Source organism: Dromaius novaehollandiae, chromosome Z, assembly GCF_036370855.1.
Source record: "Dromaius novaehollandiae isolate bDroNov1 chromosome Z, bDroNov1.hap1, whole genome shotgun sequence".
Lineage (NCBI taxonomy): Eukaryota > Metazoa > Chordata > Aves > Casuariiformes > Dromaiidae > Dromaius > Dromaius novaehollandiae.
The window spans coordinates 71803238-71829679 of record NC_088132.1 but is presented as its reverse complement, the minus strand read 5'-3'; the positions used below and the strand labels follow the sequence as shown (position 1 = coordinate 71829679).

Sequence of the window (26442 nt, the reverse complement as noted above, 5' to 3'; positions counted from 1 at the left end):
TGAAATACCAGGTCCAATCCATAAGCGCTCAGTAAGGGCCAGATATAGTAAGGGTCACAATCCTTGTTCAGAAAAAAAATAAAATAAAAGAAAAAAAATAAAAAGCACTTTGAGTTCTAATTTAAACAGAGTTTGATTTCTGCCTGGGTAAAGCCTACAGAGTTTTAGTCCATCCCTCCACACAGAAGTAGGATCAAGTACACTTAGCGTACCCCTGCCTCGCTTGTCTTTAAATCTACAGGGATAATATTCGTCCCCCAAACTCCCTAGGCTACTTGCTTGACTGTTTAACTACAGGTACAGCGATAAAGAATTCCTGATTTGTAACCTAAAGGCCCCCTGCACCCTTTTGCCTACCACTGCTTGTCCTACCTTCTATGGGCACCAAGGACCTCTGGTCCTTTGAGCAGGTCCTACCACAGCAGTGAAAGGGCTCCTGCACTTGTCCTGCATCAGCCAGTGCTGGAGCCCGAAGCTCTAGGGTGGCAGGATGAAGTGCAATGACAGGAAACTTGACATCAGATTCACATTTGAAAGCAGAAGAGCTACATTCACACACCCTGGAACTGAGCTGATAAGACCCCCCCCAGGTCCTACCTTTCACAGTTAGTTAACAAGGACACAGAACTGATGGTGGCTGTAATGCTTCCACACCTGAGCACATTGCATGGAGCCATGTGAACTTACTAGCCTGTACCTCTACCAGCTCAGGGATAGGCATGGAATATATTTCTAGAAACATGCTTACAGTACCTGGCCTTTAACTCACTCAATCTTCTCTTTTCTAGAGCAAAACTTGCTTTTTTCAACCTTTCTCATACGGTATGTTTTTTAAATATTTTATCTTTTATGTCCTTCTTCTTCAACCTTCTTCCCATTTGTCTGCACCCTTCTTGCAATGCATTGCCCCTAGCTGGACACAAGATTTTAGCTGAAGTGCCACCAACACTGGGTAGACCAGAAAAGTTACGTCCTCCATTTTATGTACTCTGCCCTCACCCTTTACCAAGATTACGCTGCTGATCTGAACAGGGATCAATCCTTTGATACACAGAGGAAAAAAAAAAACCACAGAGGTGTAATGGAATACTAAGCAATACAGCTTCCACAAACACCCAATGATTTACTTTAAATTAGAATAGGATCAAGGAAGCAAGCAAGCAAAGTTGAGTAAAGTTCCTAAAATTAAGGTATGTGGGGGGTTTTTCCTGTGTATATTATGACAGAATTCAGATTCAGCAAGTATAAACAGAACAACATGAAGATAACCAGAAAGGGACGCACTCCCTTCTCAGAGCAGAAATACTGAGTTTAAATTTCTTCCTTCACAGCTGAATCCTATGAGTTTGCATGCAGGAAGGATCCACCTTAACCTGATTGAGAGGGATGTGATTAATGTGTCTGCCCGCAGAAGATAAGGCCTCAATATTTTTTCTCTATTACACAAGGAATAAAAGAAGTGGGCCTATTTTCTTGGAGCCCTCACTTCTGTGCATCTGTGAGAACTCGAAATTGGATGAAGAAATCCAAAACAAAGCAAATTAGGAGACAACTACCACAGACAAAAAGGAAAAAAAGAAGCTGAGGTAAAGCTACTTCATCACATTAACCAAACTTGGAACTTCAGCGGAAAGTTTCAAAGCAGTGGCAGCAGAAACATTACCTTGTGCTGTTAGCTCAGACCCCGCAGCTCTATCGGTATAGAACTTACTTGATGCACAGACACATTTCAGAAAAAATATGAAATCTACAGCATTTCAGTTACACAACCCCTATCCACAAGTACATGAGATGAATATATAGGTAATCCTGGTACTGACTGAGGAAGAAAAGGTATTTATATGATTACTTCCATCATTCGAAGTACAACTCACACTGACTACATGGATATTAAGTTCTGAGAAGCTATCAGATTCAGACAAATGTTACCTGCCAAAAGGCAGGAAAAAAATTAAGTAGATGCGGGGTCTGCCTGATGGCAAAACAGAAGATTAGCAGCAGGGCCCAGCTAAAGCGTCAAAGTAGCGGCCTACATCATAAGAACACACTCAGAAAATGCACTTGCCAGAGCTGCTGGGTGCTTTAACTACTCTTTAATCTGAAAGTCCCCTTTCTGTCAAGGCTCCCAGAGATATTCAGAAGACTCCAGCTTGAGTCCAGGAGTTTCTATGTTCTAGAGCAACTCTACAACAGGTAAGGAGGCATCAGCAGGCTGTGCAAGTTCCTCAAGAGAGGGGAACAGGAGGAAAACTTAAAAGATTGGAATCTTAAATGCAGTTAGTCTAGGTAACAGTAAAATACCATTCACTGCTCTCCTCCTCAGCTGCTCGTTACAGCTACTTCTTATATCTCGCTTATGTTAGGTAAAAAACTATTTAAAGGAGAGTCTTTGTCCTCCTATGAATGAGCGATTTAAAGAGGAGAAAAGGACATTATGACAGTCTCTAATTATGTGACAATCATTAGAACTGGGTTATGGAAGCTATGAAATTAAAGCCAGGAGAGACAGTTGCGATCGTCTAGGTTTCTTTTACCATTTACTGTTTTTCCAGAAGGATGAAGGAACACTGAAATGATAACCATCATCTAGAAAGTTTCTAGTTCAAGGTTTCAACTCCTTGACTAAGCACTTCCACACAAAGCTATGACGCACAGTCAGGGTTTGCGAAAGCTTCAGGACATTTTCTTTTCTCCTATATCACATGTGCAGTGGGGGTGCTTGAAAATGCCTGCTAATAAAACATAAGCCCAAACCATCTTGACAGCAAGTTAACGTAGTAACAGAGTACGCTGAAAAGTCTTGGAAATTAGATGGCTTTAGTTATACAACGTGAAGCAAGGCAAGCTGATATACACTGATGAAGGCTGGTGGACATATGGTGGACACGGTGATTCAGTCTCCAGAGCCCTGTTGTGTCAGCTCTTTTCCATGCAGGATTTACATGACGGTGTTGCTTTGCTTTTGTTTATCATTTTTGTTTGCTCAAGACAATCAAGAAAGGCTCAAACTGCTTTATCTCACATTGTCATGTGAGCCTACTTGAAGTTATTCTGCCCAGAGGTAACACAGAGATGAAAACAGAGATTCATGCTGCAAAACACTGGAGGGTTGAGGAGCTCCTTCTATCCCACATAAAATGTGCGGGATTTCTTGAGTACTCCTGTTAGTCATGGCTTATGGCTGTATCTTTCTCCAAGTTTTACTTTCCTAGCTACCTTTAAGTATTTTTGCTCTCAGTCACATTTTTCCCCACACTTCCATCAGAAATCACTGAGCCATTTGTAAGCAGAGAAAACAGAAACAGTTTCATTTCCCCCAGACATCTTCAGCGACTGACTGGAAGGTGACAGAAAACTGGAATCTGAGATGGCTGGAAAACTGCCAGCTGCACCTCAGTGCAGTAGCTAATGCCACGGTTGGACAAAGCTGGAAGCCGAGAGCCCACGATTGCCATCCACCCCCATAAACACCCATACAGTGACGCTGGCAGATGAAGGATCAGCACAGGACCTCACCAACTCTCTGCCCAGATGAGTACTCCCAGGAGAGCCTGTCTGACTGTGCCAGGATTCTTCTAAATTAGAGTTTGGCAGCAAGAAAACACTTCAGATGTTCTTAATGGAACATAAGAATAAAGTTGCAAACATTATAGGCCTTGCAAATCCTGAGGGAGCAAAGTAACTCCAGACTGAAATCCTGGCTGCTAAGAAAACAGGTAAGAACAGACGAAAAGCCTTTTAAGCCATAGAAGAAATATCTGCTTGGTATTTGAAGGAATTTGCAAAAGGTCACCAAACCCAGGATGTTCCAAATGAAATATTTCAGGCTCAACAAACCAGCATTTTTACTGCAAGTGTTTTGTCACTAAAGCTATAACCAGGTCTACTTGAAATATGGCAGACACATCATCATAGGCCTGCCTTTCAGCGTTCAGGAAGCATTTGATTCATGATCTACAGTGCTTTTTAAAAGCAGACCTTCAGTAACAAATGCACATATAGAATTACCAGCTCTGTTAGCATTGCCCTGGAGAGGACACTAACTGAATCAAGGCTGTGCCCAGCAGAAGTACTCATATGAGTAACAGAGAGGAGTGGAATCCCAATTTCAGTGACAAGGGATTGCAGAAAACAATTCATGAGTTTAGCTTTGGATTAAGCCATATGCTTTTAGCATTTACTGTGGTTTGTTTTACTGAATGGCCTTCTGAAACAGTCTTTTCCTATGACCCATATTTTCTCTGATCAGAAATTCTCCTGGAATGCTGTATGCCCCAGGTTTATCTTCAACGATGTATTTATTATATGGCACTGAGGCAGTAGCCGGTATTTAGAAGACTTATTTAGTGCTGTCAATAACTATGAAAACGCAATAAATATGGCTGAAAAATACTATTGGAAAATGAAATTGAAAGCTGAATCTTGAGCTTCACTTTCCTAACTGGTTTATATTTTCTTAAAGAAATTATATCTATAGCTTCCACTGGATAATCCACTCCTTACATTTATGTATTCACCATGAATTAAACTTCATGGTAATAACTATTACCCCTATATTTAGTAACCAGTCGTTACAAGTCAAGTTATAAGGCAGAGATATCAGTCCTGTCTCTACAATACAGAGAGGTACATTACAGAGCCTGTTAAGGTATTATTCACCCAGCATTGTGCTAGGCACGCTTCCCATGCAGGTCTGAGTTTGGCAGTAGTAAAGCTACGTTTGTGCAGCTGAAGAGCCCTGCTCATTAGGTGCAGCGATGCCTGCAGACCCAGACATGCAGCTCTGCACCACACTACCACACTTCTTGTTCAGGGGATGATACTGGGAAAGGCAGGTCAGCTCCATCCAGACCAATTAGCATAGATGTGTCCTCACTAACTTTTATTAGCATAATATCCTGCCAGGTGATGGGCTAGTTAAACTCATCGCCACTATTACTAGAGCTTTCTGAAAACATCAATGTGTAAAGCAAAACCAGTGCCCTCACGTATACAGATCAGGCACACAAGAGTGTGGTCACATCTGATTTTTCTCTCTGGATAAAGACTTGTAATTCAGTGACTTCTCTTCCTCATAGAGGTTTCCCATCTGTCTGTAAATTCGACTCTTAAGAGAAGATACTCAAAAATTCATAGCTTTGTACCTGTGTTATAAACTGGAACCCAGTGGTAGAATTCGTTCTGGTAAGGAACTGTATCAAACTCGCTGCACTGCATCTGACGAAAGGTTGGCACGCTCTTGTGACAGGGGCTGATGTTACACATGCGATAGCGTTTCCTTTCTCCAGTGCAGTAGTCTCCTCCGAACTGTGGTCTAGAAAGGAAACATTGAGATCAGGGATGTGAGATTCTCAGTAAAACATAGTTTTAACTTTTGTATTTTCCAATAGTATCAATTAGACAACAATGCCCTTCCAATGGGTTAACGAGGTGAATCCGAATCCTTGACAGAGTAGAGACACTCTTCACACGTCCAGGTATCCGAATAGAACAATATGGAGCACAACGACCTACAAGCACTTGCATCTCAAAGAGCTCTTGGCACATTGCCTGGCAATGACAAACTGCCTTATTAAAGAACTCAAAAATTTTTTTTTCCAGAATGTTCGACAATCTTGCCAGAACAGCCAAGTAATTTCAGCTGTTAGGCACCCTGTAACAATTTTTGAAAATGAGATATAAGGTCATTATACACTCAGGTATATATTAGAAAAGTCTGCCCTTTCTTTTATGTGCTTAGTGACCCCATGCATCTGAAGCTCCAAACAAAACTGATTAGAATAAAACATGAAAGGCAGGGCCTTGACTTCCCTCAGGAACATATCACTAGCCATTATTCCACCCAGTGTTCAAGGACATTGTATTTATTCAAGGCAGTATTATTAAAGCAACATTTCTAATATTTACACAAAGCTTGCAGGACAAATACCAAGATTTTTTCATTGCATGTAGAAATAAGCTCCCTGGAAAATAAAGATTAATGAAGGAGATGAAGATTATAAAAACTGAGCCAAGTGAATTTCGCACAGATATGTTTAACCGGGGAGGAGAGGTGTTCAATAACTGTCTTGCTCTAGCACCTGCTGATAAAACTATATCATAAAAATGTCTCTCCAGCCTCTTTAGTATCTCAAAGATCTTGAATAAAAGGAATGGAAGGATTGTACACTCAACTTACTCTGGGTTATTGCATGGTCTCTCCGCGCTCTGAACTCCTGCCCCACATGTCCTTGTGCAATGGGACCAGGACGACCAAACACCCCATCCACCATGGACTGCTTCTGGAGCCTTGCCCACTGTAATGCACTCACCAGAGAAGCACCACTTAGAAGAGAAAGGGCAAACAGTTCAAGATTAGTATCACAGAAAACCATTACTGTAAATGGACTCCCATGAAGGTTAAAACTTAAATGGAGCTTTAAATTAAGATGTCATAGGATGCTCCCTCTTTCACCCGATGGCAGAGCTATTTATGGTTTTCCCACTGCCCCTTCATAGCATGGAAGCTCACAGTCACCTTGTTTTCTCCACATCGAGTGCCATCCGCAGCAGCATCCAGTTTGGAGCGGCAGGAGCCTTTCACTGAGCACCAGAGTGTTTGGCAAAGATTCTGGAAAAGGAAGAAAGAAAGAAACTACAGTAGTCTCAAGCAGAGCTGAATGCCTAAGGCCAAAATTTTCAAAAGTCACCCACGGTCTTGTATATCAATTTACAAAGCTTTATAAGGGCAGTACTTCTAGAAATAGATGTTCAGTTTTCTACAAGTTAGGACCCTTCGAGGGTCCAAATTCAGGTACCCCTTATTAGTGTACAACTATGGACGATTTAATAAACATAAAACAGCAAATACTTTGTAACAAGTGGATTAACCAAACTATGCTTGTAAGTTTAAATGTTCCCCTCATTTGCTGCTCAGCTCCCGACTACACACAGGAAAAACGACTTTACAAAGTTTGTGCGCTACTGTTTATGGTGAAGGCAGATAGAGTCTGTATTATTCTCATTTGATGACTGCTAATGAATACAGTGTTCAATTTTGACTTGTTGTCTGCCTGAAAACACGTACACTGAAATCGAAGAAGGTTAGAGAACCCAGCCGGTAAGCAGAAACAATGCCATGTCTCCAGGTATGACAACCAGGTTAATGTCCTTCAACTCCCAAAACGAGATGAGGAGAAAGAGATCAAAATGCAGCGCGCTCAAAACATCAGCCCAGCAGATACAGGAGGGAATGATTTAAAAGCCGTCCAGAACAGCTGGCAGAGGAAAAAAAGCCTAGTAGTCCGAGAAGAGTAAGGGCTCTGGTTGATGAAGGCTGGCATAGTCTACAAACAAACCACATTTGCAAAAATCCAGCCCCGATAAGCTAGCAGCAACATTTGGCTGAGTGTGAAATCCAAAATTTGGCTGCTGGTTTCTGGCCTACTTCTATTTAAAATAGCTAAGCTCAGGCACAAAGAGTGCCACCTCCAAGCACTCCAGATTTCAAGTTGGAACACAGCGTATGGGGCTTTGCATCTCTGCTTATTTAGTTGCTTTCTGGTGATGTATACATGTTGCTTTCCAGTTCCCTATTTATAGTTTAAGAGTAGCACTACTTAGCAACTCTTTGTGGAGCCACCATTGTCAGGATGTAAAGGCAGAGCTACCCAAACGTCCTTGCTGATGAATTTGCTTTCATTGGGAACTTCATGTTTATTTTTAGCTATTGTATACAAAATATGTTTGTGCTTTTATTGCATGAAGTGCATCCTCCACTGTGTTTCAAATGCCCAGAGGAAGGCACAGGGGAGTACCACAATGTGGATTTAAATTGAATGCAGCTTTCCATGGGCAGTTACATGCTTACCCCGTGGAAACACTCAGATTCCAAAATCAAGTGTTTATGGAGGAAACGCATTAGCTTTACAAGATTTTTTCCATTTTAATCCCCATGCACCAGGGCTTTTCTCCATATTTAAGACTACTGGAATAACAGCAGTGCAAGAAAAAGCTTTGTTCACTGCATACTTTTTGGATGTAATAGTCAGGAATTCACAACTAACATGGACTCACTGCAAGTGATTTTATCATCAGCAATAGAGTATACACCCAACCTGCGAGACCAGGATCTGTACCTTAAAGAGAAACCACTCTAAACAATCTCAGTCCTACTGAAGTGAGTGAAAGTTTTGGAGATAAGAAAAGAGCAATAAGAGGAGGATTCTGAACTCCTACAGCCTGTAGGGAGCTATAGATCCATCTACCACTTGGAATATTCACCGCCCAAATTTATATTTTGCTTTTCTTTTCCTTATTGGAAGGATAGTATTTATTTATTTCACGTGATGCTTAGAGGACTACCTAAATGCTTTGTGGAAGCCACCGTTTGAATTCTAAACCTCTGCCTTTGTTCAGTGTAATCACTGAACCCTTGGGCATCTTCAGCTAAATACAGATTCTTTTCTCAAAAAGAACCTGCGGATAAAATTCAACCACACATGCAAACATTAGAAGTTATACAACAAATGTAGTCTGGTCAGTAAGTGAGTGTTAAGTAAATAGTGACGAGGCAAAGAACAGTCAGACTTTTCAGACAAAACGGCTATACTGATTGTCCAATATGCCAGGCAGACTACACTAATCACAATTCCTTGCCGGTGCAGTTACCTGCGAAACACAGGCCTTGCAGTAAAAAATAAAATAAAATAAAATGATACCAATTAATTTACTGACATTTGTCCAACTGTAAGTTGTTTAATCAGAAGATGCTGAATGAAAAGGCCTACTAGATTCACACTCAAGGAGAGACAGAATGAACCAATATTGCAAAATTACACTTTAATTTTCTATCTGTACCAACAGACAAATTACAATAGCTGAGAAAACTAGAACAGCAGGTAATGAAAGCAAGCTTTCAATACAAGCTTCAGACTCAGTAGGTGCAGTTCAACATTGCTAATCATAACAGCTGAGGAGATTAGTCATAAATAAGTCCTCTAATAAGAGGGCAGATGAGGATTATCACAATGGAATAAAAAAGATCAAGATTTGCAGTCCCCAGTCCACAGCTGTACACAATACCTTGCCTAAAACACACTCCAGCATTGTCGATAACCACAAGGCACTACGGCTGCCACGGTCCTATTTAACAGGGAGAGTAAACCAGGATGCTGCCTGCAGCATTTGCTGAATAGTGTTGCCCAACAGTCAGAAAAACTTAGCGATCTCTTAGCTAGATCAGCGTTTGAAATCACAGTTTCTGAAGTGTTCTTCTATGTAGAATAATGCTGCACTGAGTCAAATAGCTCTAAACAAGGTAGGTACAGTTATAATAGCATAGCACTATACCTTAGCTAATTTAACCTGATACTCTACAGTGCTTTCTGAGTCTTGTAGGGAGTTGTGCTGATGTGACTATACTGTTCCCATGCATCTCTGCACAGCACTGTCTTGCTGTGCTGTGAAGAACCACCCTAGGGAGCCAATATTGGACTATCTAAATCACCTGCTGCCACATGAAAGTCTATGTTCTCCAAGATATAAAAATATCTATATAAACCTATATAGAGATTAAATATATCTAAATAAAGATTCTTATGAATATCTATCTATATTTAATCCACCTAAAGGATCTTTGAGGTACATAGACTGAAATTTCTTTTCATTAGTTAGACTATCAAAAGTGTGAAAAATCAGGATATATAGGAAAAGAGCAATACCTTGTCTTTTTTTCAGATAACTCTTCCTGGAACTGAAGATTTGTTCCCAATGAAATCATTCATCATTGAAAGCTTTAATATTAAAGAGTATCTTATTTTGGAAGATGGAACTTCATCTCTGTTAATAATTTACTTAAAATCAATATCGTAAGTTTAAAACCAAAATTACTTCACCACTGAACGGCAAGCATCTCACAATAGGTATGAGGCCAGATCCGATAAAGGACAAGGAATATACAGGGCAAACAGGAAAACATCTCACTTCTGCGATCTCCAGACTGGAATCAAAACACTCTGTTAGGGCATGCTGCACTGCACGACTAGTCTATGAGACTCTGGATATGTTGCACTTGTACTTAGCACCTAAGGTTCACCAACTGCACTTCCACACTGTTCAAGAAGCTTAAGCTCTCATTAGTGCAACAAAGAAAAACATACAGCACTTACATCCACATCTTCACAGAAAGTAGCATTGGAACCATACTGAAGCTGGCACTGGTGATGTACATCATAAATCACTCCAGGAGCAATGATTGGGGACTTCAGAACTTTCTTTTGGGGTATATCATCCAAACAGAATCCCCATCCTCGGCTAAAAGATGAAAATTGCAAATTAAGAAACACAACCACACCTTTTTGAAACCTTTTTTTTGTATGCTGATTTTCAATATCTAATTGTTAGTGATAATTTTTGATATGGCCTTTGGTAATTATGCTTCCAGATTCCAGCTAGGCTATGCTGAAGTGCTGCTAACAAACAGTACTCATTTCTTGCAGTTCATGGAACCTTAGAGAATAGCCAAATAATTGAAGAAAAAAAAAAACACACAACAAACTGCCTGCAGCCCAGGTATCAGTAACACTTAGACCAACATGCCAATTCCACGCTTTGGAGAAGGACCACTGAAGTCTGCAAAAGCAAAGGAACATATGTGGTCCTTGTATGTGCTGACGGCCCCGATACTGAGCAATTCTCAGCTGCTATCACCTCCTCCTACACCTGACAGATGAAATCCTTGTAACCACTCTCCATCTGGCAGGGGGGTTTTATAGAGGCAAAATCCAGCCTGTCAAATTGGAAATATCACAAAGTCATTGCAGTTTGCAGAGTGACTTCAAAGCGGACTGCAGCCTTTGGTCAAAGTTATATCATAGTGCTGCTTTTAAAAAGAATATGAATTTGGACAAGTCATTGAAGTCAAGCACATGTTGTTGCGGCCAACAAAGGGAATATCTTTGATGTCCCAACAGAGTCCTTGACAGGAAGGCTTCTTTCTTCCTGGTAACTGCAGCAAGAAGCTGCAGGTTGCACCAAACCCAAGCTGACATGACAAAACTCCAGCTCACTTTTAGAAACCCAAGATATAATGGAGCTTTCCCCAATTACTAAGTGAGCAATAAGCTTGTGGTATGCCCTGCATGGGAATTAACTCAAGTACTCTACAAAAAAAGTAAATCTAATGAACTCCACTTAGATGTCTCATATACAGTTGTACTCATTCCGGTGAAATGTTACACCCTGATCACTCACTCCAGGAAACGCGTGATGTATTCCTTGCTGCAGGGAGACCAGGTGAGGGGAGTGGGATCATACTGCAACTGCCGGGACATAATATATGGACGCTTTCCAATGGGCTCACAGTCATTCTCTTTTCCATCGTGCTGGATACCAAAACTAGAGATAGAAAACAAGAGTTAATAATTCCAGATGACTGATCACAACACTCCTCTATAGGTTCAACAGTATGTGTAAACAGATACTAGAGCTGCTTCCTCTTCTGATTAGCTGCAGATACCTCTTTGCCAAAAAGTACACAGAAGACCTGATTCCAAAACCCACAAAAAATTCTAGACTCCAACAGGCTTTCAAGCAGATTGTTAGGTAAAGCAATATTATCAGGCAGAAAACAAAGAACACTGTTAGAGACTATCTTTGCAGTATTTTAAAGGGAATCAGAATGCTATTGCACAATTCGGCTGGATTGAAGCAGGCAATTCAAACCGCAAGGTTATGTCAAAGCTGTTAGAACTAAGCGTGCTTCCTAGCTCTTCAGTCCAAGAGCTAGTTCTTGGTTCTAGCAGCTCTCCAATTTCACAGGAAATTGGTATCTCATGCCATCTGCTCTTCTTCTTCATTGCCTGTCATAGGGGAAGAATCTCAGTTTCAGTGCCTTCTAGCTAGGTCTCCCTTTCTTCACCTGCACTACAGGTTGAATGTAGCTGTAATCTGGCAATCAGGTATTTAACAACCAGATATTCAAGCTTTATATCCAAGGCAACATGCTTTAATACCCTACTGCAATGTAAATTTGGTAACAATTCAGAAGGAAAGGTCACCATTACAGTTATTAAGCCTGAGTTCCTCCAGCACTCTAACCTACCCTTGGCTGGGCTAAAACCCGCCTAGCATGGGATATCTGATGAAATCATTACATAGACAGGGAACACTGGTAGTGGGATGCTTGTAGAGGCTAGATAAGAGGCTGAGGCAAAAAGCAAAAGCAAAACTTGTTCCTAAAATTCCTAGCTAAATTTTAGTCTTTGTTCCTTTGGCTAAGGACAAAGCAATTCTATTGACTAGCACAGTTATTTCAGACTCATACCACTTTAACTAAGATCAACTTTTGTTACACTGTCTTACAAGCACGCCTTTAATGCTTGTTTCTTTTCTGATCTCTTTTGCTGGATTTGGACGGAGACACTGTTTTCCACATTGCTGAATGTGCAGTGAATTAGCTGCCAAACTCCACTCCTTCTTACTATTTAACTTTCTCATACTGTGCTTTAGAGACAAGGAGACAGTCCTCCACAGCAGGTCTTCGTAACATGGTGTTCTCAGACTTCTGTGACTTATTTAAGAGATTTCCTTATTCAACAGCTTGTAGAATTCAGGAACATAAAAAACTTCAGCTGGGACTCACCTGACTAAATGTAGATGTCTCCAGGTCATCTCATCCTGAAGGTTATCTGAATTAAGTCATGGAAACCACATCCTAAAAGCACCTACTTCTCACGACCTACTATAAAGGCAACAGATCTACAAAGATGTTGACACCTGCATTGTTAACATCTGAAGCTCCAGCTCATTACTTAACTGAGGATCACACAAAGACCTTCTTAGTGAGTTCAAACCACTAAGACTTCGTTTCTGGAAAATAAAATTGTACCATGATCCTAATGATCCAACAGCAGGGCATAGCTTCATTCTGCATAAACTCCAGCAATGGATCTGAGCTATAAAAGTGTGTCCCCCTAGTGACACATAGTCCCTTTTCCATGAACAGGGTCTGTTGACAAGGGAGGCGAATGTCTAGAGGGACAGTATGAGGGAGAGTTACTTTGGGAATCCATCATTTTCTATTTCACCTGCAAGTTCTACAGACTTTTGCTGTCCGTATCTGAATCTTGTAACATACTTATCCTAACCTGGCTTGGGTGGAGGATGGTTTCAGGTTAACTGCAAACCCTACAGTATTCCATTTTTGTGTGTGGAGACAACGTGTAAAAGCAAGGCCCTAAAACATTCTTGCAAAGGCAAATTCACCAGTATTCTGTCCTGTCAGCAGCACCGTAGTGGGGACTAAGTGACTAAATCCCAAAGGACCTAGATCTGATAGTGAATGATTTCAGCATTATGTTATTACACTACTTCCCTTCTGGCAATTGAGGTGCTGAATAAAGAAAGATCAATTAATGGTTGATGAGATCAACATTAGAGTAATCTTTGTATCAGATTTTATATCCCACCAGGAAATCCAGTCGTCATTTTGACTAGTGGTTGGGTGTATAATGAAAGTTATTGCGTTGTAGATACAGCAATGAACACGTCACCTAGCCAAGGAGCGTGGCCTAGCTGAAAAATGCAGGCATTGCACCCAGACTGGAGTACCCATGAGCCAATATGCTACCTGGGAAAAAACAGTTCAATTTTGAAACAGATTTGAAACCGTAGTGTTTCAGGTGAGTTTGACAAACCCACCAACCAACCAAAACACCCCCATCAATTTGGAAACATTGAAGAATGAAGTTTCTAGCAAAAAAACCCCAAACTCAAAAAAAAAAAAAAAATTTAGCCACGTCTAAAACTAAATGCTTAGAAACTTTATGTGACTTGACATAAGTGAGTCCATGGTGGGAATATTAATACACAGAAGCTGTCCAGTTATTAAGAAAAACCCAAAGCAACTTTGTTAGTTAGAAAGGAGACAAAAGACTTGATGCTTCTGTAAAGTTTGAGTGCTTGGAGTTAGAAATGGTTTCTAGTTAATCTGCAATAATGAAATACAATGATGCAATATAAATAATTTAATAATGATTTAATGAAATGCATGTTTTATGCAAAAGTAAAGGAATGATCAGAGATTATATCAAATATTCAAGTAATAATTCAATATACACTTGGAAAAATGAATATGTGAGAAAAGTTAAGGCATGGAAAGCATGCTTAAGTGATGTTTTTTTGTAGCTTGATTATTTCATCCTGAGGTACTGCCCGGACAGACACTGTTAAAAGGGGTAAACTAAATAGTTGCAAGTATAAACAAAGGTCAAGGCTGAAGAATGTCTTTCTCATTCCTCTGCTTAGAAAAAATAGACACAGTTTTTGATTTTAATAATAAAGAGACAGTAACTCACTCCTTGTTTCGTTTCTGTTTGGCAGAAATGCAATTTTGCAGTGAGAATTACAGAGTAGCTGCTCATATGAACAGCACTTGTAAAGTAACAAACCTTCAGTAGGTTCTTAACTAATCTTGATCTAATGCACCAGTCAATAGTTATTATTACAAAAAAAATCTCTCCAAGGATAAGTGAGACTTCTCTTCATTAAGAGGCTAAAACAAGACTTACAAGCTACTGTTTTTCTCAGGTGTGCAGAAGGACTAATGGCATAGGTCTGAGAAAAAAAAAACAATTTGAATGCTGGTATACAAAGAATAAATTAAACTCAGCGGAGTCCTTCTTTACATTCAACTATACCTGTGTCCAAGTTCATGAGCAATAGTGAATGCCAGCGGAAGGCCAGAATCTTCATTAATGTTACAGCTTCTGTGAGGTTGACACATGCCCGATAGATGAGACAAACCTAAGGTTTCACATGGACGATTCATTCCGGCACAAATGTCCTTTCTAGAATCACAACAAAGACTTCCAATTAAAAGAGCTTAAAAACAATTGCAAAATGTCAGTTACACTGGATGGTAAGTCTCTGTCTCCTAATGTACAAGTGCTAACTTGCATTTTAAGCAAAGCCTAGTTCTGCTAACATTTTTACAAACATCTGTAACTGCTATTACAGTATTATATGGCTGTCATTTAATGGACAGTATTTATGTTGTGATAGTTCCTCAATATAAATGTTTATTCCCAACTCATGTAAGAAAAAGCTTTCCTCCCTCTCTGATGACATTTTGATTATAGTACATCTGAAGTTTGCTAGTGCATGCCTGATGGTGAAGGACGCAAAGAGTTTCCTTTCTTCTAGTTCTGCACAAGGATTTATGGGAATCAGGAGGATAGTTTTACCTCTAATGATCCCTTCTCAGCCTCTTTAATTTGCCACTAACTTTCTGAGCGGAATTTCCCCAAGCCTCCTGTTATATGTTTTCTGAAAACGCTTTTAAGAAAACTCTGCCCTTGTTTGCTCAGTCTGAGCAGACCTCACTTCGGGCATGGGACCCATAGGCAACTGGCAGCTGATGTGCTGCGGCAGAAGCCGCCCGGGGCTACTGCAGTGCCCAAATCCCTGTAAGCTGTTTAGGCCAACAGCTTCCTTCCCCCAGCAGTGGCTGTTTCCCTGAGGAAACCGGTGAATTGTGCTGCTTCACTGCCAGGATTAAGCAACTGAGCTCAGGCTGACACTAGGCTCTTTAGTCAAAAAAAAAATGTAGCTGCATGCCTTCTAGTCTGCTAAAAGAAATGAAAAAGAGCAATGTGTGTATTGCCCCTGGACAGGAAAAGCCCTAATACCAACCCCAAAGTCCATAAGCTATCGAGGAGGAAATGAGACAGATCTCCTGTGAGGGTTAGGTTTGTTTTCCTCCTCCTGGTTCAGTCAGAGCAGGCCTAGGGCAGTATAGCCTAATCCCAGGCTCTTCAGCTGTGGAATAGCCTACTGTGATAGAGTTTTCTCTTAGGGTAAATGGCTGATTCATTAAGGAGAGCAAGGATTTATATCCTGTATGTCAGCTCTGCCAGGTGCAATGCATGTGCAGCCGCTCAGGGGATGACACACTGCTACGCAATCTATCCAGCACCCGTACCGCAACCACACGCAACTGTACCACAGCTTCATTCAAATAAATCCTTTGAAGCCTGTTTATTTGGAGAGGTAAACCACTCATCATTTTGAGACTTCTTTTTCTCATTCTCATTTAAATATTTGCTGACCTTCTTCTTTACTATACCACTTGGGGGGGGGGGGGGGGTTGTTTTTGCCTAGCAGACTTTTTTAGCTGAAGACTTTTCTCATTTGTTTGTTTAAAGGCCACAGACCTGGTCTTTTCTCCCAGTTGTGTGCTGGTTGGACCAATTTTTATGGACCCATAAAATTTCTGTTTCATGCCCTTCCACAAAGTCCTTGTATAACCTCAGTCAACACCTTTTAGTTTTCTGTGCTACAGATCCTTACACTAATAAAAAAATATTTTGTCTGTGTTTAAATATAAGATCATGCAATATCTTTAAGTACCACTCATATCTAAAAATCATACAATTTAAACCTTCAGAATAAATTGCAGTCTCTTCACAAAGTATACTTCCACTCTGACGCACACCTCTATAACAGGTAGGGTTTGTCATTATGGAACTGTTCACCTACATGCTAGATTGCTTTTGGTCTATGAAGAATAGAGAAGTGACTAAACACTAAATGAGACAGGATCAAGTGGGAAAAATGACCTGAGGTCCTCAGATTGCTAATCTCTGGGGACATACAGATCTCAATTTCCTGACTAAGATGCATCACCAATAAAACACCCACATACATACATAAAGCATTACATGTACTGTGAAAACAAATGAAAACGAGCCCTTTTAAAAGGTACAGCAGGTCTAACCTTAACCACATGCTTTTATATTGCAGCTCCTGTACTCCACCTGTATGAGTGCCACACACACTCACATTAGGTTATTTTTGTATTAACATTATGTTTCAGGAACAGCATGTCTTCACCAGGTAGGGCTCTTTACAGGGTTCAGTGCAGGATGAACTAAAAGATGATATGAGCCTACGAACAAAAAATACCAGCAAAAGAAACACAACTGCACAAGAGTCAACCACTGATCTGCTGAACTGCTATCGTACCTGGTTAGCAGGACGGCCACATCATGGTGTGCAGGGTTGACGTCACTCTTGGGGTTGACGCTCTTTTGCCATTTGCAGAAGCTGGCTAATGTCTTATCAGCATGGTGAACTATCTTCAAGCCTTGCTAATGGGAAATGAAGGAAAATATCACTGTAAAGACCACATGACATTGCAATAACACGTCAGTGATGCTAGCTGTGAAGCTGGGTAAAGTCACTGAAATGCAATTGATTACAGTTTTGCCTGAAGCTAGAGCCATCACTAGGAGCAATAACATCTATATATCTAACATCTTGAATATTAAGTTAAAATTTTGTTATCTTTGTAATTAGTGTTGCTAATGAAAAAAGGAAGAAATTCCTATTTTTTTTGGTAAGTGAGCTTCATAAAACCCAAAACTGAACAGAAATTTTCCAACAAAAACATTTTATTTTCTCTTTAAAGCAAGTTTGGTTGGTGTAAAGAAAGTAAAGATTAATAAGCGTGCAACTATGTCACTCTTAATGCTGTGTGACCAATCGCATAATTAGGGAACAATTTACACGTTTAAGGATGTACTTCTTTCACAATATTTCTCAATTGCAAAAAGAAATAATGCACTTCATAGATGTTTCTTCCCCATTTATGATTAGATAGTATGCATTAAAGTTGCAGAAATTTCTTCTGCGATACAAAGTATGCAAAATAAATTCATCCAAAAGCGTACTTTCTTATTTCTGCTCTGACATGCATTATATCTTGCCTCAGTTTATTTAAGTAAAGTAAAATTTTTACAAAGCATCTAAATAACATAGACACCAGATATTCATTTCCACAACTATCTTAAAACCAGATTTTTAAAGATACCACCACTGTTGCTTCCAACACTGCCATGCTCAACTCATCAGGAATCCACTGTCCATTTTCAAAGCTGCCACAGAAACTTAGCAACTACATTTTACTGAAGGACACTACGGACTGAAGATCCTAATTGTCCTGTCAGAAGCTGAACTACATTTTTGCCTGCATATCCTCACATTGAGGGCTAGCTGTGTAAATTAGACTCTGTTCTAGTAATTCTCCCACAAGGCATAGCCTGCCTCCACAGCTTGGTTCACTGCCTTCAATAGCTTTGGATCCATCTGGCTTGTGATCTTAAACCGGGAGCCACTGAGAACAATCCCCTTATTGTGCTTCTGCAGTCAGAGCAGACTATGTCATGCACAGTGTTTTAAAAACGACTAGTAAAATTATAATAATCAGCATGTATTTACGCATGTAGCACAATATTTGTGAATGACAGGCACAGCAAATCGCTAATACATGCTTAGTATAGAGCAATTAGCATCCACTTAGTCCTTGTTTTGGAGTTTTGAAAAAGAACTGCTGAGGAAAATGTGTGTTGCAACTGCACAAAATTATATTTACTTCTTCAGAGACCTGTAAACACTCTAGCATTATACGTTATAAATACAATTCAGGTAATGCTGGGTGATTAGACTGTGAGTGATGACACATATATTAATTTCTGTTTCTCATCTAGTCTTCCTCATCAGGCCATGTTCTTTTGACACTGGGGAGATTCCATTTCCCCCTTCCTAATCATCCTATTTTAATTGCATTTTCCTTGGGGATTTTATGCAGAAATACCTGAAGTCATGAGCTAAATACTGTGCTATCCAAGGCAGCATTTATCCTAAAAACAGACATGCTAAAGTCAACAGATTAATAGAAGAGTCAAATGAACAAATTATTTCAAGCAAACAAACCCTCCTAACCCTAATTATGCCTCGATGCATTCAAATCCCAAGTTTCTTAACTGACATTTTGAGGAAAATAAAAACCTTACCTCCTCCTCCTCAAAGAGGATGAGCCGGACCAGCACAATGTGAATTGCATTGCCAATGCTTGGATCATGGAACAGCCCTGTGACCTGTGCCAGAGCCAGGAGGTATGAGATTAACTGAATCCTCTAGCGTAGAACAGAACTTCAGAGAGAAAATATTACGTTTACTTTAAGCATACTGTCCCCCTTTGAGTTTTGGGGGTTTCTTTGTTTGTTTTTATCCTCAACACACTTCATTGAAAGTTTACTGAAATGCAACAACTGTTACAAACTACTGCAATAGGTAGCTCTGCCAAATGAGTGAAGATACAGGATTTGGCAGAAGTTACTAATTTAAGGAGCAAAAGCATAGACTTCTGCACCCAAGATTATTTCATGTCCACTTCTCCTGTAGAAGAACTCATTAGCTTTGGGCCTTCATCCCTCATTGTCATTTCAGCCACTTCAAAGTTCTTGACAAACATCAGCAGAAAAGAAAGCAACATCTACCGTCGCGCATTACTAACGGAGAGGTCCACTCAGGGTGGAAAAAGAGCGGAATATCAAATCTTCATGCTTTGATTTGATAAGAAGCAGCTTCTGCCACAACGAAGCAAAAGGAAGCCAGTATTAGGCAAAAGGTTATCAGTCAAATTGTGGGTACGGTTGTGCTTTCACAGCACAGAAGATGCTAAAAGGAAAAGGAAAGATAATGAATTCACACAAAAAAGAGCAAAACAGTAGGACAAGAATTGAACTTAGCAAAAGCTTGGCTCAGATGAAATGTAGTAATATCGTAGCAATGTCAAGCTAGGCAGGAAGAAAGGGAACCAGAAAAGGTACAGAATCTCTCTGTATGAAATATCTCATACATCACAAGAAATACAAATGGATAAAATAGATTGTGTTTGGGTCAAAACTGTTTTGGAGAAGACCATTAAAGGAGGCATTACTGGGAAAAAGGGGAAATTTGGCTTTTGAGTCCCAAGGTCTGACTTAGATATGGGTCTTTTTCACGGTATTAGATTGGAAATTGAATCACTATGGGTAACCTTTACATCTAAGTTACAGACTGCGCAGAAAATGGTAATACCTGTTTGTTCCTGAATCTGATAATGATAAGGCTTTATTCCACATATTTTCCCCGTGTGGACAAAACCTTATGTAGTCAAATCAGCCTGGTGTTTGTTTACTCAGGCTCATTGTCTCACTAGCTAGTCAGACAGCTCAGCACACAGCCAGGCATATATTGCATAAAGACGAGGGATAGATCAGATACCATGGCTAGAATTTATACTGTGATTTTTTTCATAGATATAACATACAAGTCAGATGAGAAGGACATAGGAGAAGACATCCTCAACAGACTCTGCAAGGCCAATACCTACTATGATATAGATAGTAACACAAAACACCAGCTGTAGACAGCACCATGAAACACTGTTACTTTTCTTCTTCAATGTATTTTGGAACTTGCCACACAAGGACACATTAAAAGGTACAGTTTTTTTCCTTTTAATGTGGACTTTATTAGGGGCACGATACTGCACTACTTGTCTGGAAAAAAACCAATAATTTTTCAAGTCTGCACTGGAAGAAAATAATAATTTAAAAAAACCCAAGTACCAATTATACCAGTAAGCAAATCATTTCTGTTAGGTACAAACCTAGGTACTAAGTGTCTTGGCTGAACTTTAATAAAAGCCTCTCTCTCTAAACTGAACTACCTTCATAATGCTAGAACAGAGCTCAAAATTACTACAATTTCCAGTAGGATCTGGGGTGTGTCTAATTTGCAGACATGGAAATGAATTGATATGCTTAAAACAACAGCACTTCTCTGTTGCTGCAACTGCGAACCCTGAATCATCAATGAGCACCAGGCTGCAAGGGAGGCAGGAGATTCAAAAACAGTAATTTCAGTGGAATGAAAATTAGTGCTAGAATTCATAGCTATGTAATATGGTCCTCACGACTAAGAACTGTAAAAGCTACTCTCACTTAAAATCCACAGAAGAAAATCACATTTATGCAAAATAAAAGGGAAAATAAAGATGCTAAAAAGATAGTTTTAATTAAAATATATTAAAGATACCCTTTCAGTGAACCAGTGTTACAGTTATTTCAGAGTGATTACTGACATCATCATTAAAATTAGCTTTGTTCATCTAACTAAAAAAAGAAAACATCGTACATACCATATTCATTATAGTGAGGATATATGATTCCACATGGTCACTTCCATGATATTCAACCATCTTACTGTCTGCAACTACAAGCGTCTCCACCCATCGTTCCTTGCTGACAGAGCGCCGAGAAACCTTTCTGACAGCCATGTGATTTCGTTCCCATCTCTCCCTCCGATGCTCTTGGTTTTGGAAAAAGATGAAGCTATCTGGAAAGGTAACAAGCAACATTGACTTCAAAACATTTCCAAGTCTGATTTACATTGTGTATAGCTGTACTACTTCTAGCTAGAATGGCAGCACCACAGAAGCATGGGACAATCGAGCTGGTTGGACCATGGGCGAGAAGGAACTTCTGGCTGCCACCTACCTGATCTGCTCAAAGCAGGACCAACTTCAAAGTGCCATCAGCTGGCTGAGGGCTCTCCCCAGTGAAGTGCTGAGTATCTCCAAGGATGGACTAAACAGCGCTCTAAAATACGTATTCAAAAGTTACCACCCTCACACCTCAAAACGCCAGGTATTAAGATGCTAGACACAGAGCCAAGCTTAAAAAACCACACACCACAAATTAGGGATGCCCTTTTCAAGGAATTTCAGAACCTTCTAATGACGCCACTTCATAGTTTCAGATGAGACACACACTTTCTCTACATGCCGCCCTTATTCTCAGTAGTATGGTAAATTAAGCTTAGTACATGCCATCTGTTTTGTGCATGAAAAATAATCACCTTAGAAACCCTGGAGAGCAAGAATGTTTCACCAGCAGGTGTCATCTGAAGACCAAGGCAGCAAACGGCTGCAGGCTCCTCAGCGGCGTGTGTCATGTTGTCGGACTGGCAGGTGAGAAGGTAAGTGCTTCCACTATAATTTTGGGATCCATGCATCCAAATCCTTTTGGGAAGTGCTCTTGCTCTTTAAAGCTGCTAACAACCTTGCACTGTGCTCAGTGGGGCTAATTACTCTCCCTTCACTCCAGCTTTGAGTATCAGCTGGCTGTGCTAACAGGGAAATAGTGGGAATGTAAATACACATAGGACTGAAAATGAGGTGAGAGATGCCAGTTCAACAGCAACTGGTGGCATTTTTCCAGCCAAGAAGCCAGAGGAACACTTCTGTTGGCACTGGGATTTCCTGAGTCCTAGGAAGGATCAGGAATGCTTGCTATTTTGATAGCTATTGCAGAAGTCCTTTGGCATCTCATTTGCGGAACAGGATGTCTTTACTGCAGGCTGTGCACACGTGCTGGCCGGGAGGATGGCTCCTGCCTCAAAGTGCTCACAGCCTGTTCAGCTTCACCTGCACTTCCCAACACTACTGAGGGGCAGGGGACAGTTATCCAGCATCACCTCCACCTCCCAGCACCACCGAGTGCTGAGGGACAGTTATCCAGACCACTCTTCCCTTGAAGCATGGATGACTTTGCAGCTAGGTCTCCAAGCCCTGGGTTCACACCGGCAGAAGATCTGTTACACCCGTGGCATGAATGCACTGTTTGCCCTTCAGAAGAACTAAGTTCAGCCAGAAGGTATCACTGGGGCTTACACATCTACAATGCGTGGCACCATTTGACTGTTAACGATGTGTACAATATACTGTGCAGGATGTCTAGTATTCCATACTGTAGATTTGCAATATAATACATTAATAAATAATATTTGTAAGTGCATTTCTTTTTGCCTAAACTGGTGTTTGCATTTTAAAAGTTTTTAAAATTAAAAAAGTTTTTTCTTTTTTTTACTATCCATACATTGTAACAAAAAAGCATAACTATATTGATTTCCCTTGTGATTACCAACCCAAATCACTGGTCAGTGACATCCTATGCACTAACACAGACTGTATCCTCTAGATATGTCAACTAGTAAAAAAATGTCGAAGAAGAAATTTCCCTTCCCACCAACTCAAGGCATGCAACGAGAAGCATGCATCTTTGCATCAATCCTGAAGAATAAGCTGCATGGAAAACTAGCTTCTTTTATACACAGAACATACTTTGCAGTATAAGAAAATAAAGATATTTTTCTTTTTTCTCTCTCTCTTTTTTGCTTTTCCAAGGGTAGGAGAATGGTCTACCACTGCTCTAACTCCCAAGGCAACTCCACAGTGCCAGGCTGCAGTATCATTCCTGCTGTCACCCGCTAAGCTTTGTTCAGTTATCTTAATAGTTACCTCTATTACAAGCTATTAACAAGCTGCATTTATTGCTCTGTTTTGTAGATTTGTGTGGTTTTCAACTTTTTGTTTTTAATGAAGTGCGGTTCTCAATATCTATGTTTTTTCAAGGCATTTTATACTACGAAAAACCTTCCCCACAGCTACCTGAACAGAAGATTTTTGTCAGGCTGCTAGCTAAGTGATTTGTTTCTGGCCAAAGGAAATATCACATCAGTTGTCAAGCTTTGTATTTGCATCCACTGAGGAGATTTGCTTATTGTCTGGACAGGAGACAGCTCTGCACCCAAAGGAGATAAAAATGTTTAAAGCCAGCCAGACTGCAGTGGTGAATAACCCTCAGGGAAGTGTGGAGAACTAACATCCCAGTTAAGCGTCAGGCTATGAATTACTGCAAAACCTCAGAAGAGAGACCTGAGTTGTGAAAATTAATGCCACAGAACAAGAGGGTGCCTCAGACAAAACTCTCTCCTCAATGATGATCCTTCTACCTTCTGGGCAGGCACTACCTAGAAGGAGGGACTCACCTAAGGATTGAATCCCAGCCGTTTAAGTTTCCTGGCAGCTTTTGAGTTAGATGAAGCAGAGAGAAAACCTCTTGGAGCTTCACTAGCAAATAGGCAGCTATAAAACATGGTTCTATTTCTGCTCTTATGTCTCCACAAATGATGGTTGCTTTACCAAGCTTTTCATTCTGAAGCAAAATCATCTCATTTTCTTTTCACCTTAAATTAGTGAAGTGCTGCAAATGATTTCCGCTCAGCTGATAAGTCACAGGCACTCTGCTCTCCAGGAATGGAAATCCTAACCTGGAGCCCATGAGTTCAGGAGTAGCCAAGACAAAAAGACTTCCTCCCCACATCCTTCCATGATAAATGCTGACCAGAGAAAACTCCACAAGAAGAAGAAAGGAAAAGGGATACCTGAACCCTGAGGGTTTCCGTGAATGTTTGAAAAAGAGATATAATATAGGTATAGTTTTGGAATCATTAGCAACAGAAACAAAGGTACTGCTGAAAGGATACACAGGATAGTCCAAAACTAAGTAAAAAGTAGGTTGGTAAGGGACTCGGCTGATAAACTGCATGAAATGCAAGTGGAAGTATTCAGATGTTTCTATCTATCATGGGAGAAAATTTTGCAGATATGAGATTTTTAATTAAAAAACCTGATTCAGCCAAATAGGTCTCACACAGTGTTACACAGGTCATATGTGATACCCAGCCATATCACTGTGTATCCCGCAGAATGAGGTAGATGACAAGACTTCATCAACTTCCAGTTAGATCTGGCTGAAAAGTTTCAGACAAGTTTTGTTTCCTTAAAAACCCAAAGTCCATTTTTTTTAAAAACTGAAAAATAAAGACTGTCCCCTGAAACTATCCATACAAATGCCACCTGTCTAACTCCACATATAGTACCCTTAACTCTCGGTCACAAGGAAAGATTTTTATTACCTGTAAGCCTGAACTGCGTGTGGAAAAATAGCAGCATAACAACTTCTACAGCACAGGTTAATGATGCATGGCTTTCATGTAGGAAAGTTACACTCTCTCTTTTAGTGGACTTAATTTGTCATTAGATGACAATGGAATTATATTGTTATTTTATTAGCTCCTCTAAAGAAAGAGCTTTGGAACCGTTAAACATCAATGTTGATAGTTTCACTATAAAAAAAAACACAAATTCTTCAATTTGAATACCAGATCTGCTCAAAATTTTGCTCAATTGGAGGTTTTTTGTTCAATTTGGGGTATTTTTTTTCCTCCAAAGTCCCTCAGAGAACAGGTATGACTCACCTCACTTAAAGGCATTCTACAGAATTTCCCATTTCAAAGTTCTTTTTCACCTCTGTTTCCTGCAGGTGTTGCTCACAGCAGAATGCCAGCAGCATACAGCGCGATGCAAGGAGACCTCAAGGTGCTAACTGCACACAGCCACTTTTACCACCTTTGGGGATGCAGAGAGCACTTTGAGGAAGCAAGGTGAAAATGTAAATTCTCAGGAGAGGAGAGTGAAGCCTATGTCTGAAGGCTGTCAGACATGATACAACAGCACAGATTTATATCTTCACTTTCTATCCCCACCTCCTTTTGCTTTGCACAAGAGCTCTTTCATTTTTACCACTCTATATTATTCACAGTCAAAGCTAGCTCTCCAGACATGAGGTATGAAAAATGTTAAGGATGCTAGAATAATAAATCCCACGCTGTTCAGAAATTTCTACATCACGGTTATTCTCATAACCTTCACTATACGGATTTTTTCCTAAGATGTGTCTTTAGTTTGAGTATAAACAAACAGACTGTAGCTTTGCAGAAGTAGTGAGTTATTCAAGAATTCAGTAAGCACTGAAACCCAATCACTGTATAATAAGACATGAATAAACATATGAAATCATCACTAATAACAGAGATTAACCTAGAGCTAAAAAGAACAAAGCCAACTGTAGACTAAATAAAGGAAAGGCTGAGGAATGACTCAGCTAATAAAAATTAAGACAAAAGAAATCAGCAAAGTTTTATGAAAAGTGAATATTACCAGCAACCTTTGAGTCAGATCTAATAAAGGACTTGGGAAGGTCCATGGAAAGTGCCCTAGCCACTACGCTTCTGGACAAAGGCAGCAGCACCCTTTCCTCCTTCACTCACGTTTTGTGAAAGACAGCAAGTTTGGTTCTAGGGTCTGAATCCTGATTTCTGACAGGGGCAATCCAAGACAAGGTGCCTCTATCTTTGAGAGGTGGAGTGTGAGACATGCACCCGGTCAGCATTCTTCAGTGGCTAACTCCCCAAACAGCATGCTGCCTTTTCGTGTTTCTACCCATAAACAGTAATTTTCCCCCTCCCTACAAGGAGGGAGATCAGCACAGGCTTCTGCCCAACCTTTCCAGTCTGGTGAGCCCTGTACCAAAATGGCACTAAGGCCTGGAGCCACAGGGCCCATACCACATACCCTGAAAGCACAGAGCTGCAGGAGCTGGTGGCAGGCAGATGACACCAGGTCCCCCTCAGCGCTCCAAAAGCCACGGTTGGGAGAACCACACATCTCATCCCTGACAGGCCTAGTGAGGCCGGCCTGCACAGCCACGGCTGCCTCTCCTCGTCCCATGGCCGACAGTGATCCAGATAGCCCAGCAGCCTGCAGGGGCTCTTGCCCACACTCAGCAAGCAGGAGCAACGTGGGATTTGGGTTGAATTGTCCAAGATTCACGTGCAGCTCCAGAATCAGAGGTCTGTCTCCTGCCTTCTAGGCAGGAAAGCAGCAATATT

General features: G+C 40.5%; 1 protein-coding gene across 3 annotated transcripts in view; it reads right to left on the bottom strand.

Moving 5' to 3' along the window:
• The window catches only part of LOC135323557 (A disintegrin and metalloproteinase with thrombospondin motifs 12-like), a 175035-nt gene that overhangs the window by 58480 nt on the left and 90113 nt on the right, over nt 1–26442 (bottom strand). For all 3 annotated transcript variants that reach the window (XM_064502766.1, XM_064502768.1, XM_064502767.1), the window contains 9 exons: nt 21008–21204; nt 18834–18917; nt 17005–17129; nt 14679–14828; nt 11233–11376; nt 10149–10293; nt 6518–6610; nt 6179–6324; nt 5145–5314 (listed from right to left, as the gene is read on the bottom strand). In XM_064502766.1, the coding sequence (XP_064358836.1) occupies nt 5145–5314; nt 6179–6324; nt 6518–6610; nt 10149–10293; nt 11233–11376; nt 14679–14828; nt 17005–17129; nt 18834–18917; nt 21008–21204 (1254 nt within the window). The remainder of the gene's footprint in view (nt 1–5144; nt 5315–6178; nt 6325–6517; nt 6611–10148; nt 10294–11232; nt 11377–14678; nt 14829–17004; nt 17130–18833; nt 18918–21007; nt 21205–26442) is intronic.